Source organism: Ceratotherium simum, chromosome 5 (genome assembly GCF_057802395.1).
Source record: "Ceratotherium simum simum isolate JZ-2026a chromosome 5, ASM5780239v1, whole genome shotgun sequence".
Classification (NCBI taxonomy): domain Eukaryota; kingdom Metazoa; phylum Chordata; class Mammalia; order Perissodactyla; family Rhinocerotidae; genus Ceratotherium; species Ceratotherium simum.
In genome coordinates, this window is record NC_141904.1 from 16,771,761 (window position 1) to 16,784,199 (window position 12,439).

The window sequence follows — 12,439 nt, forward strand, 5'->3', positions numbered from 1 at the left end:
CTCCAGGTTTCTTGTTTGTTGTTTGCATGACATATCTTTATCCTTTTCCTTCTTTCCCCCATTTGTATCTTTAAATCTATGTCTTATGTAGACAGCATATAATTATATCCTGTTTTTTTAAATCCAGTATGAAAATCTCTCCCGTTTGATGGAATGTTTAATCCATCAACATTTAATGTTATCATTGATATAGCTGGATTTAAGTCTGCTATTTTACTTTTTGTTTTCTATATGCCTTGGAGTTGTTCCCGTTTCCCCTTTACTGATTTCTTTTACATTAAGTGAATATTTTCTAAGTGTAACATTTTAATTCTTCTAATGATTTTTTCACTATATATTTTTAGTTAATTTCCTAGTGGTTGCTCTAGGGCTTAGAATATACATTTTAACTTCTTAGAATCTACTTCAGATTTATGCTTAATTCCAGTGAGATATGGAAATGTTACTCCCCCTTATATAAATGTTATATAACTCTACTCCCCCTTCCCTCTTTTTGTGATATTATTGTTATATGTATTACATGTGTATATATTACAAACCCAACAATACACTGTTCTTATTATTACTTTACATAATGTATGTTTTTTAAAGAAGCTGAGAGAAGAAAGGAGAGTAAGGATATATTCATAGAGTTTGTTATATTAACCTTCATTACTATTTCTAGTTCTCTTCATTTATTCCTGTGGGATAACAGGAGTTCTAGAAAGAGGAAAAAATGGATGGGAAGTACTTGAGGAAAGCTTTTTCATAATTAAGGAAATATGAAAGATAAAAAATTGAGATTGAGAGCATTACCAAAAAGGCAAGAAATGGAAAAATGCACAGCCTTCAAATCTTTGGAAATTTAGGTAATGTAATTGAAACAACCTAAGCATTCAAAATACTGGATTAAGGATAAATTATAAACATGCATACTTACTGGCACAGAAATATACTATTATGTGAAAAAGTGTGCTACAAAGCTGTATAGTATGATACCATTTATCATACTACATCATTTGGTGCAGGGAGCAAGACAGAGAAGGAGAGAAAGGAGGGGAAGGAGGAGGGAGGGAGGAGGCAGAAAAGGGTGAAAGGGAGGAGAAAGAGGTATGGGAGGACATATGCCAAAATGTTAACTACGGGTCATGGAATTATGAATGAATTTTATATTAAGGTTTTTGAATGTATGTATTTTATAATTTTTAAAACCTTAATGTGTAGTTGTGATAAAACAATAAACTTAAATTAATCCAGCAGAAATGAGCAAAAGATATGAAAAGGCACGTCACCTAAGATAAAATAAAAATGTCTGAAAGTGTATGAAAAAAACTTAGCCTCATTAGTAATCAAAGAAATGCAAAATAATACTGAATTTTTAATTTATCAAATAGGAAAATATTTTTAAGAGGAAAATACCTAGTGTTAGTAAGTGTTACAGGAAATATGCTCAATACTTTGTTGATAAAGGTATAAAATGATATAATTTTTCTGAAGAGCAATTTAATAATTTTTATAAATGCCCTTAAAAATGTCTACATCCTTTAACCTAGCAATTCATTTTTTGGGATTTATTTTAAGGAAAAAAATAGTAGATGTTACAACTATTCAGCTATAACTACAAGAGGATATTTATAGGAGAGCATTCCATGAAAATTTTGAAGTGTATGGTAATTAGGATTTAATCCTATGGAATTAATCTAAATGTCCAAAAAGTATGTAAAGGTATATATGAAAAAGACTGTACAATATATATCAACTTTTAATAGTGCCTTTATCTGAGTGTTAGAATTATTAGTATTAAAATTTATTTTCTTCTTCTTATCCACGTTTTCTAAATTATCTATAAAGGACAATAAGCTACTCTCTTTGAAGTGGAAAACAAAGTTATTTAAATATAATCTAATACGCAGGCCAAGAAGTAGCTTAGTTTTATTTCTACTTCAGTGATTTCCAAACCATATATCCAACATTTAGATAACTTCTTGAACCAACATCCAGACAGCTAAGTCAGTGATACCAGTTATACCAAGCAGCATCAAGGACTACAGCCTCTTCCTCTCTTGATACTGAGCAGAAACTATGTGCAGGGCACTGTGCTACACAAGCTAGGAATAAAGAGAAGAGAGGGACCTAGATTTTTGGCTTAAACAAGAGACAGACTAGTGGCAAGAAACAGACGTGTAAATTCACAACTACAAATCAAGGTATGTTTGAGAGTGCCAAGGAAAGGGCAAGATGATTCTAACTGGGGTTGAATGAGGATGTGTTCTCATATACTAGTCATCCACAATTTGCTCTTCTTTCCCTCTCCAATTTACTATTGAACCATGAAGATCATAAAACCACTACAACTCAGACTATCTACAGTCATGTGCTGCGTAACGACATTTCAGTCAATGACAAACTGCATATACAATGATGGTCTCGTAAGATTAGTACCACATAGCCTTGGTGTGTAGTAGGCTATACCATCTAGGTTTGCATAAGTACACTCTGTGATGTTCACACAGCAAATCACCTAATGATGCATTACTCAGAATGTATCCCCATCGTTAAGCAACGCATGGCTGTTTTCCCATATTCCATATAAGTGCTTACTAGCCCTCCTTATCCCTCAGGGCCAGCTCACATGTCACTTCACCTTTGTTTCTGGGGGTAAAAGCACTTCTCTTGATATGCTGTGACTATAGATTCAGTCTCAGAGGGCTGAGATGAAGTCTAATCCATCTTGGTACCCCTAGGTCAAGTTGGCATTCACTAGGTATGCATCATGACTTTTTCAAGCTTTGTTCATGTGTTTAACAGCTTGGCAAAGGAAACTTAGAAGTCATACCTGGTGGGGTTCCTTTTGTCTTCCTCAGAGATCAAAAACCAAACAAAATCTGCATAGCTCATTCTTCCCTCTTTCTGTACTGTTTTTCCCCTGAAGAAAACACATGGTTATAAAGTTTCCTGAGCAATTACTCAGATAAATTTAGTAGGATGACAGACTAAGAAAGTAACATTTTTCTTTGGAAATGAAGTTAAAATTAAAAAAAATTAGAACACTGGAAACCTCACAAAGGGCAACCCCTTCCATGGCCTATCTTGTTTTCAATGGCCTAGAGGGTGAAACAGAAGGCATTTGCAGATATGAAGAGAGAAATCTGGTTTCTAATTTGAATGCAAATAATCACAAGGATCAAATACTGTTACCTGTATTTAGATAAAGGATTAATGCCCATATATTAAAGAATTACTGCTATCTTGTATGAAGTCATGACTGCATGTTTTGTAGGGTGTCTGACCTATAGCACTGCCGAATTATGCAGGAAGCCTTACTAAAATGAGACTGCTACAGTATTACTTGTAGTTCGTTGTTAAACTGAGATGTTTTTTCTTACCTTGTTACTGCCCCAGAGAATATCCTTTCAATAATCCTGTTTGATGAAGCTAAATGTAAATAAGAAATTACAAAGCTAGTTAGAAACATGTTCCATAAAAGAAATACTTTTGCCAAATTTATTTTCAGTAGCTTTAAGCTAAAACATAATGATCTTCCATGATGAGAATATGAGTAAACTTTTACTTATGTGTAATTTATACTTTTTGAAAGTAAGAATTTGAGGTGGCTTACTCTATCAGTCAGTCAATCATTTAAAAAAAGAACAGGCAAATGGATGTGCCTGACAGCTGGGATGTATTAATATAGTTGAGCACTAAACATCCTAACAACCAAGACAAAAATGTATAGAATTTTGGTTGATCTTGTTATGCAATGAGACAAGATAATTTTTCCTCTAAAATAAGACAAATTTTATCCTAGCATTAAATTCAAGGAGGAACTGATCATCAGCTCCTAATATAAGGGACTTTGAGTAAAGCAATGGAAATGGTTTCAAATAGAATTTTATAAAAGATACCAGAACATACCATAAATATACTTTTCTTATATTTTCATTCTATAAAAGTCCAGGATATAACATGATATAACATATAATTTTAAAAAATTCCATCAGTAAGTTTTATTCAAAGAGAGACAGAATTATATCTTAAAACAGTATGTTGCTTTTGATGATAGATCCTAGAGAACTGATAACCCTGTAACTCATTATGGATTCAAAATAACCAAAGGCATTATTTTAAAAAAAAAAGGAGATGCCAACAGATGTTCGACTTAGGGATGTGGTGAGGACAGGAATCTGTTTTTTTAATAAGTTCCCCAGGCAATGGCATGCACACTAAAATTTCAGAACCAGTGATGAGGTCATTAGAGAGTTAGCAGATATCAGCATCTAAGTCTTCTGCACAGAGTTAGGCACAGTCAACATAAAGGTAAACTAGTTTGGCTGAAGAATGCTGGAAATATGTGTCAGTACAGCCATGCCTGGCCACATACCAAAGCTTATATAAGGACACTCTAGACTTCGTTGAGCGTTGGTTTATGGGGTTAATAATTTGTACTAGATGGAAAAAAAGAGGGCTGTATAGGAAAAGCAAGGATATTTAATTCTAAAGCTAAAGTCTTTCTGAAAGTCTTTTTAAGATTTCAAAGGTTTAGCTTCCTAAAACTGAGGATCATGTTGTCCCATTAAGGACAGGTTGGTGGGTGAGCAATTATGTAAAGTTTCAGTGGCCCCTTCATTATACAGGCCTAGATGCCTGCTTTTCTGGACTTTATCCCTTTAACATGCCTGTAATGAGTTGCTATGTGTATATATACAATAGTTTGAGTCTTAACAAGAATAATGGTTATGTCAGCCAGAGAGGGTGCTTTAGAGCCCATAGCATGACCTCTGGAGTCTGGCTTATGTTATAGAGATGATCTGGCCACTGGTAATTAGAAAGTGCATAGCTAATAAAGCTGACCCAATACTCCTATGAATATCTCCATTTTTATGCTAGTCTGGTGACAGGAAGGTTATGTCTACTTAAAGAAGGAATGATATAGTACTAAGATGCTTGTTTATCAAATAAGTACATTTGAGTATCTCCTCTTGGTGCCTGGTTGGCACTTGAGAAATTGAGAGGTAGAACTCTGTTTCTTAAATAGGGAAAGTTCTATGAAACTTGACATCATATAGAATGAACCTTTTCTTAAGATGTGTAATATTAGTCACAGATAAACCAAATAACAGAAGTGAAATTCAATGCATTTATTTAAGATTTGTACTCTGCTACCTCTAAAAGGCTAAAGGCTGGTTAAAAAAAAGTCAACAGTTTCTGAGAAGACATTTAAGAACAGAACAGGGACAATCTTTTGAGAGAACGAATCGATGTATCTTGGTGCTTGGTTAAGAATATTAAATCAGCAGGTAATAGGTTCTAAGTTTACTACTGGTAAAAGTGAAGCAAAAGGGTAATATCACGTGATATGTCATTATTTGTTTTCCAACAAAAGAAAGCACACAAAATTCATCTGCAGAGAAAATATCTTTTCTGGAACTAAACTCCAAAAAGTAAGTTTTTATAAGAGTCTTTGAAAACATTGGCAAGTTATAAACATTATTTTCATCCTTGGCTGTTTATAAGTACTGTGAAATGGGAAATTTATAAAAGGTGTATAAACATTCTCTTTCAAATAAACTTTACATAGATGTGGATCTTATTCAATTCATCATCAGAAAATAAACATCATGGGCTGGGCTGGTGGCGTAGTGGTTATGTTCACGCGTTCTGCTTCCAAGGCCCGGGGTTCACAGGTTTGGATCCCGGGCGTGGACAGATGCACCACTCATCAAGCCATCGTGTGGCGGCATCCCACATACAAAACAGAGGAAGATGGGCACAGATGTTAGCTCATGGCTAATCTTCCTCAGCAAAAAGAGGAAGATTGGCAATGGATGTTAGCTCAGAGCCAGTCTTCCTCACCAAAAAAAAAAAAAAGAAAGAAAGAAAGAAAAGAAACATCACTATAAAGACTTGCCAATTCATCAAAACTAAGATTCTAATTGCTCACTTACCTCCAAACCCTTATCTTACACCTGGCCTCTAAATAAAAAATTAGTATCTTCACCCATTCCCACTTAAAAATTCTTGGCTCTTTAAAGTGGACTTGATTAGATACAGAATTTAAGAAATAGGAATTCCCCATAATGAGTGTGGACAATGTATATAACTCTTGCCTTCTTCAAAAATAGTTAAGTCTTAACATCTATAGAAACACTCACCCTGGTCATTGTATCGAGAGAGATCGGCCTGGCTGATGTAGAGGTCATGATCACTATCTAGTTCCCAGAATTTACAATAAATAACATAGAAATGTTCATAGGAGAAGTAATCTGTGATTTGGTTTATATCTTCCTCTTCTTCCAAAAGAGCTAGAGTCTGAAATGGTATGAATAGAATGATTAATTTATTTTAAAATTATGAAAACCCAGCTTTGGCCATTATACAGAGTTTAATAAATTTTTATTTTAAATTCAATTAAAAATTTTGGTTTTGGTAGTAAACCAAGAACTTTATAAGGCAACCTCATCCTACCTTTAATCAGCTGATCAATCTACAACCATTTACGAGCTCTTAATATGCTTAGCAAAGAGTCAGATGCTGTGGAGGATTTAAAAGCAGGGAAAGAGAAGGACCATCACCAGGGGACTATAGCCTATCAGGGGTCCCCAGACTAGCAAGCACAGAACAATCAGACAACAGGCTTAATTACATGGCCATAAACTGACATTGCTTTTAACTTTTCAAAGTTATGAAGAGTAGGCACCCATTATAGTAAGAAGAGTAGGCATCCACATATAGGCTTTGGTTTTGTAATGAAATCAAGTTTACTATAAAGGTGACTTATGTCACCATTGTGATCACGTGCGGTGGGCTGGCATAGAAGGCACGAGGGGTGAAGCTGCAGGGCCCTGAGCTGGAAGTAAACCCGGGTCTCCCCTGACTCACTGTGTGCCCCTAGGGAAAACACCGGAAACAATGATTTTGAACCCAGAATTCTTATAATCACCCAAATTATCATAGAAGTAGGCAGAAAAATGAAGACATTTTCAGTAATAAAAGATTCAGAAAGAAAGATAAAAGAAATCATAAGGACACTTGGGAAACAGAAAAAGCAAAACGAGATGGCAGAAATAAGATCAGAATTAATAATAATCACAATAAAGGTAAAATGAGTTAAATCTCCCTATTGAAAGATTTTCAAACTGAGTATAAAAATCAAACCCAAAGAACAGATCTAGGTATACATTGTCCTAAGAGATAAGTCTAAAATAAAATTTAAAAGAAAGGTTAAAAAAAAAAAATTGGACAAATGTACTAACTAAATCTTAAAAAGAAAACATGTCAATATTATTAGAAAATAAAATGGAATTCAAGGTGAAAAACATTAAAAGGGACAAAGGTGGCTATTTCATAATGCAAATGTATTGCTTTGATAAAAAACTATTTTCTAAAATGTAACTACTGGGAAACCAAAAGGCTTTGGCATATTGAAAACAATGTAAATTATTAAATTATGGTAAATCCACTCTGTGGAAGATTCTACGGCCAGTAAAAATTATAAAGTCTACATAGAAACAAAGGAAAACCGTGATGTGCTAAGTGCAAAATATGGATACAAAATTGTACACACTAAGAACTATGTAAAATTCTAGAATCCAAATATGCCTATGAATGAGACTAGATAAACACATACAAAAATGCTATTATAGTTTTATTAGGGTGATAAAATATGATTTTTCTTCTGTTTTCCAAACTTGCTTGCATTGTTTTGTTTTATAAAATGCTCTTTAACGTGTATAACACAGAATACATACAATAAAACAAATCTTGAGAGGCAAGGGGCTCACATTTTTCACCTACTGGATTGTCATAGAATGAAAAAGAGAACTTCTGTTGATGAGTACGTAAGTGTAAGTATGAACTACTACAGGTTTTAGGAGGGTAACTTGGCAGGATCTATCAAATTCAAAACACACATATCATCGGATGCAGGATTTTCCCTCCAGTAGTCTTTTCTAGAGAAATTCTTATATACAAACAAGAGGAAAGTACAAAGATGTTTGCTGCATCACTGTAATAGGGAAAATATGAAAACAACTTGAACATCATCAATAGATGAATATGTAATTAATCACAGTATAGTCAAGCCATAGTAGTTAAAAGTAGTTAAAAGAATGAGATGGATTTATATGACTGGAAAGGAAAAGAACATCAAGACATACTGTTAAGTGAAAAAAGACAGTTAACAATAATAAGTATGATCTCACATATTAAAAAAAACCCAAAACCTCAAAAAAGCAGCCATACGAAATAAGACTATATACTCCATGTATAAATATATAAGAGAATAAAACCACAGATAACGGGTTCCCTCTGGGAAGGGGAGTTAAATGGCAGGGTGAAGAGATAAATAGTGACTTCTGCTTATTGTCCTAGGTATCTTCATGTTATTTGAATGTTTTATGATCATATATTCATATACTAAGAGGAAGACTAAGGAGAGGGGTAGGAAAGAAAACAGGGGAAAATAAATCATGCCCTAGGAAGCAGAAGACTGGGTTCTATTTCCAGTTCAGCCACTTACTTGCTGTGTGATCTTATCACAAATTTTATCATCAGTAAAAACAAAACACGGATTATAATAATGATCCAGAAACTACAAACTCTAATGTGCTTCAGGAATGCGAGGGATTATTATCATTCTTAAAGTGTAAGCCTTCTTTTATGGAATTATTGCCATCTCAACCCATCCCATATTACCTACTGAGAGCCCAAGCAGGCATCAGGTATTCAATAAACATTAATAATGACTGTGATGATTACTGTTCATTTTAGAATAAAAAAAGTTTGTATATCTATTACTGGCTACTAATCTTGCCAAGTCTTCATTACTCTGTCTCAGACGAAGATAAGAAAAAATAGAGTAAATAAGGTTGTACTGTTAGTCTAAGCTTCATTTAGTATGATTCATAGTTCATTTCCTTTCAAGTGTGAACAATTCTACTTTCTTTAGGTTAATAGAAGCTTGAAGAATCAGGCATGAAGATTACCTCAGTGAAAGGCTCCCACTAGTGGTCAATACTTTTGCTCTCATTTGGTAAAATACATAAACTAACTGAAAGTATTCTTTCTTAAAAGGAATTTTTAGTACTTTTCTCCAGCAGGAGTTGGATAAAGAATCATTGCTGAAAGGATCAAGTCGAAATTCCTCTATTTCTTGTGCAAGGCCTTTCCCAACCCAGCCCCATCTCACCCCCCCGGCCTCATCACTGGTCACTCTCTCCATGGAGCCTTTGGCCACTTAAGACTGTTCTGCAGTTCCTGAACATGACACTTTCATGCTTCTGGGCCTTTGCTTATGCTGCTTCCTCCTCTATCTGGAATCCCCTTTTCTTCTAATTTTTTATCTTGGTAAACTCTTGATATCCTCCAAGGTCTTGATCACATGCCAGTCCTTCTGTGAAGCCTTCTCTGCATATTAATTGTACATTTCTGTGGAATTTTTCAAGTCAGGTGTGGCTGTGTGTGCACTTTTCTCTTTTGCTCCACAGTGCATGCCTTGATGCAAAAATCCCTTCTTATTCATCTCTATTCCCCTCAACACATCCCGGGTATTTGATAAATGCTTAATGACTCAAAGTAGTGACAGTGCTTTGCATACAATGAGCACTCAAATATATGTTAAATGAAGTAAGAATATTATTTAAATTGCTCCTTATATATGAATTCCAATGAGAGGCATACTTGCAAAAAGTTGCTTTTTCTTATCTCTGTCGAAGTAATTTTTCCACTCCAAGATCTGTTGACTGTGTAGAATATTCTCTGAATAACCTGGTTCCAAAAGGAAAACAAAACCAAATAAAAACATTAAAGATATTTATTACTTCATCAAAGGCCATCTTATGAATATACTCTGAACCAAGCTAAGTTTTGGCTTTTCGATTATGTCAAGTGTCATTTCTAGTAAAAATTAATGCTATATTTTAAAAATCTATTGCAATAGTTTGCATCTGCCCCTATAATTCCAGGAAGAATTAAAAAAAACAACCTTTGCTCATAAGTCTGCATTTCCCAGCTGCCAACATGTCACTTCCTTTGTTTACCTCTCCTGTTACACTGTGCTGCCTGATTGAAGTAGCGTTTATTGGGCTGGATATTTTGGGAAGGCAAATGAAGTGGGAAATATGCTCTGGGTTGGCTTAACAATTAATGGGTCAGAAAAATGGCTGCCAACATGACGTGATTCAAGACGGCATTATCCTGGTTATCACAGCCTTGTTCATTGGGTCTTGAAGACTTCTGGTCTTCCTGATTCTCTCTGGAAACTCAAATACATCTGGGATAATTTATATCCCGAGTCCTTATTTGGGCATGAACAATTTTGTTATTAGCTAGTGTTTTAATGAGTTTAACAGATGTGAAACTCTGGAGAAGACTCTGGACAGGATGGGAGAGGAGGGGACGGGTAGCAAATGTGTCTGAGATTGAGGATGTGTGTGCTACGGTGTAGGGGAGGATTGGAGAAGGAAGACAGAGGCTGCAATCCTGGAGGTAGGAGGCCACAGTGCATTCTTAACAATTTTACCAGGGGTTATTCCCACCCATTTAATTTCCCTTTGACGTACTAGGTTTTTTTCTCCTCCAAACGGAAGCAGTGGTGAGAAGAGCAATTTAAGCAGCTTTTTTGGTACTTTGGCTTTGATTTTGATTATGTAATAATACAGAAATCCTACATCCTTAGTGGTTTTATCATGGAAGAGGTTAGATCCTTTTTAAAAGCTATTTTAGTGCAAGAAGAACAAAAAAGGGAAGATATTTGGACATCTACCCAAAGAGTAGGCCTAAAGAGGGACTAAACCACCATTCTGCTTCTGGATTCTTTAGCAACGAGAGTGACTCTCAAATAGAACAGGGGAAAAACTAGCCTCAGGTTGAAGGTCCAGACTTCTGCTGCCCAGCATTCCTCACCCCACCCCTGCTATCAGTGCTAACTCCTTCTAACCCTTCATAATCTAGCCCAATTGCCAACTCCATAGAAAGCCCCAGAACAGGGAGCTCTGTCTTCTGTACTCCTGCTGTCACCTGAGTCTCCTTCAGTCATCCTGTGGTTATATTCTAAACACCGATGCACCTGACCGTCACCACCTCCAAACTCTAAGGACCCAGGTCTTTCTTGACTTGCATCCTAGTGCCATCCTAGTGTAAGAAGATTTACTTTCTTAGCAACTTTCAAATAGGCAATACAGCATTATTAACTATAGTCACCATGCTGTACATTACATCCCCAGGACTTATTTACTTTTATAAGTGGAAGTTTGTACCTTTTGACTACCTTCACCCATTTTTCCCAGCCCCAACCCTCCACTTTTGGCAACCACCCATCTGTCCTCTGTATCTAGGAGCTTGTTTCTTTTTTTGTTTTTTTTAGATTCCACATATAAAAGAGATCATACAGTATTTGTCTTTCTTCGTCTGACTTATTTCACTTAGCATAATGCCCTCAAGGTTCATCCATGTTGCAAATGGGATGATTTCATTCTTTTCTATGCCTGAATAATATTCCATTGTGTGTATGTATATATGTGTGTGTGTGTGTGTGTGTGTGTGTGTGTGTATCTATCTATCACATTTTCTTTATCCATTCATCCATTGATGGACATTTAGGTTGTTTCCCTTTCTTGGCTATTGTAAATAACGCTGCAATGAACATAGGGGTGCGTATCATACGGTTGTTCTATTTTTAATTTTTTGAGGAAGCTCCATACTGTCTTCCATAGTGGCTGCACCAATTTACATTCCCACCAACAGTGCACAGGGTTCCCTTTACTCCACATCCTCACCAACACTTGTTTTTTCTTGTCTTTTTGATAATAGCCATTCTAACAGGTGTGAGGTGATATTTCATTGTGGTTTTGATTTGCATTTCCCTGACGATTAGTGATCATGAGTATCTTTTCATGTATCTGTTGGCCATCTGTATGTCTTCTTTGGAAAATTGCTTGATAAATTAACAAGGTTTGAAAGCTGTTTAATAAAGATGTTCATGTTATATGTGTGATAGAGACATATGGGTTGGATTCATAGCTAGTTGGATAACTCTATTCAGAGTTTTGAATAGCAGATGGATACCAACCCAAGAAAGGTTTCTAATTAGTATTTCACATACATCAGTAGTGTTGTCTATGATTTATAGATTGTATATAAAATGTGCAGAAAACATAAAACAGGGAAGGGTAACTATATTTAAAATTATTATGAAAGACACTACTAATGTAGTAATGGTTACTCTTGAGGAAAAAGTAAGACTAGAGTGTAGATGTGACCATGATCTGAATGGTTGACTCTCAGGTGGAAGAAAAAACTGACTTGTTCTGCGTTGCACCAGAAGGCAGAACTAGAACTACTGGATAGAAATGCCCTTATGCTGAAATGCTTCAATATAAGGAAGAGTTTTCTAAAATTATGCCTATAAAGCAATGGGTTGTATGAAGTAGTGAGGTTTCTCCTCACCACAATTATTTAGGCA

The 12,439-nt window shown here is 35.3% G+C and overlaps 1 protein-coding gene across 4 annotated transcripts in view; it reads right to left on the bottom strand.

Moving 5' to 3' along the window:
• PPP2R3A (protein phosphatase 2 regulatory subunit B''alpha) overlaps positions 1-12,439 on the bottom strand; it is a 165,021-nt gene that overhangs the window by 52,950 nt on the left and 99,632 nt on the right. For all 4 annotated transcript variants that reach the window (XM_087430534.1, XM_087430533.1, XM_087430532.1 and 1 more), the window contains 4 exons: positions 9,658-9,744; positions 6,132-6,288; positions 3,366-3,414; positions 2,816-2,905 (listed from right to left, as the gene is read on the bottom strand). In XM_087430534.1, coding sequence (XP_087286660.1) covers positions 2,816-2,905; positions 3,366-3,414; positions 6,132-6,288; positions 9,658-9,744 — 383 coding nt within the window. The remainder of the gene's footprint in view (positions 1-2,815; positions 2,906-3,365; positions 3,415-6,131; positions 6,289-9,657; positions 9,745-12,439) is intronic.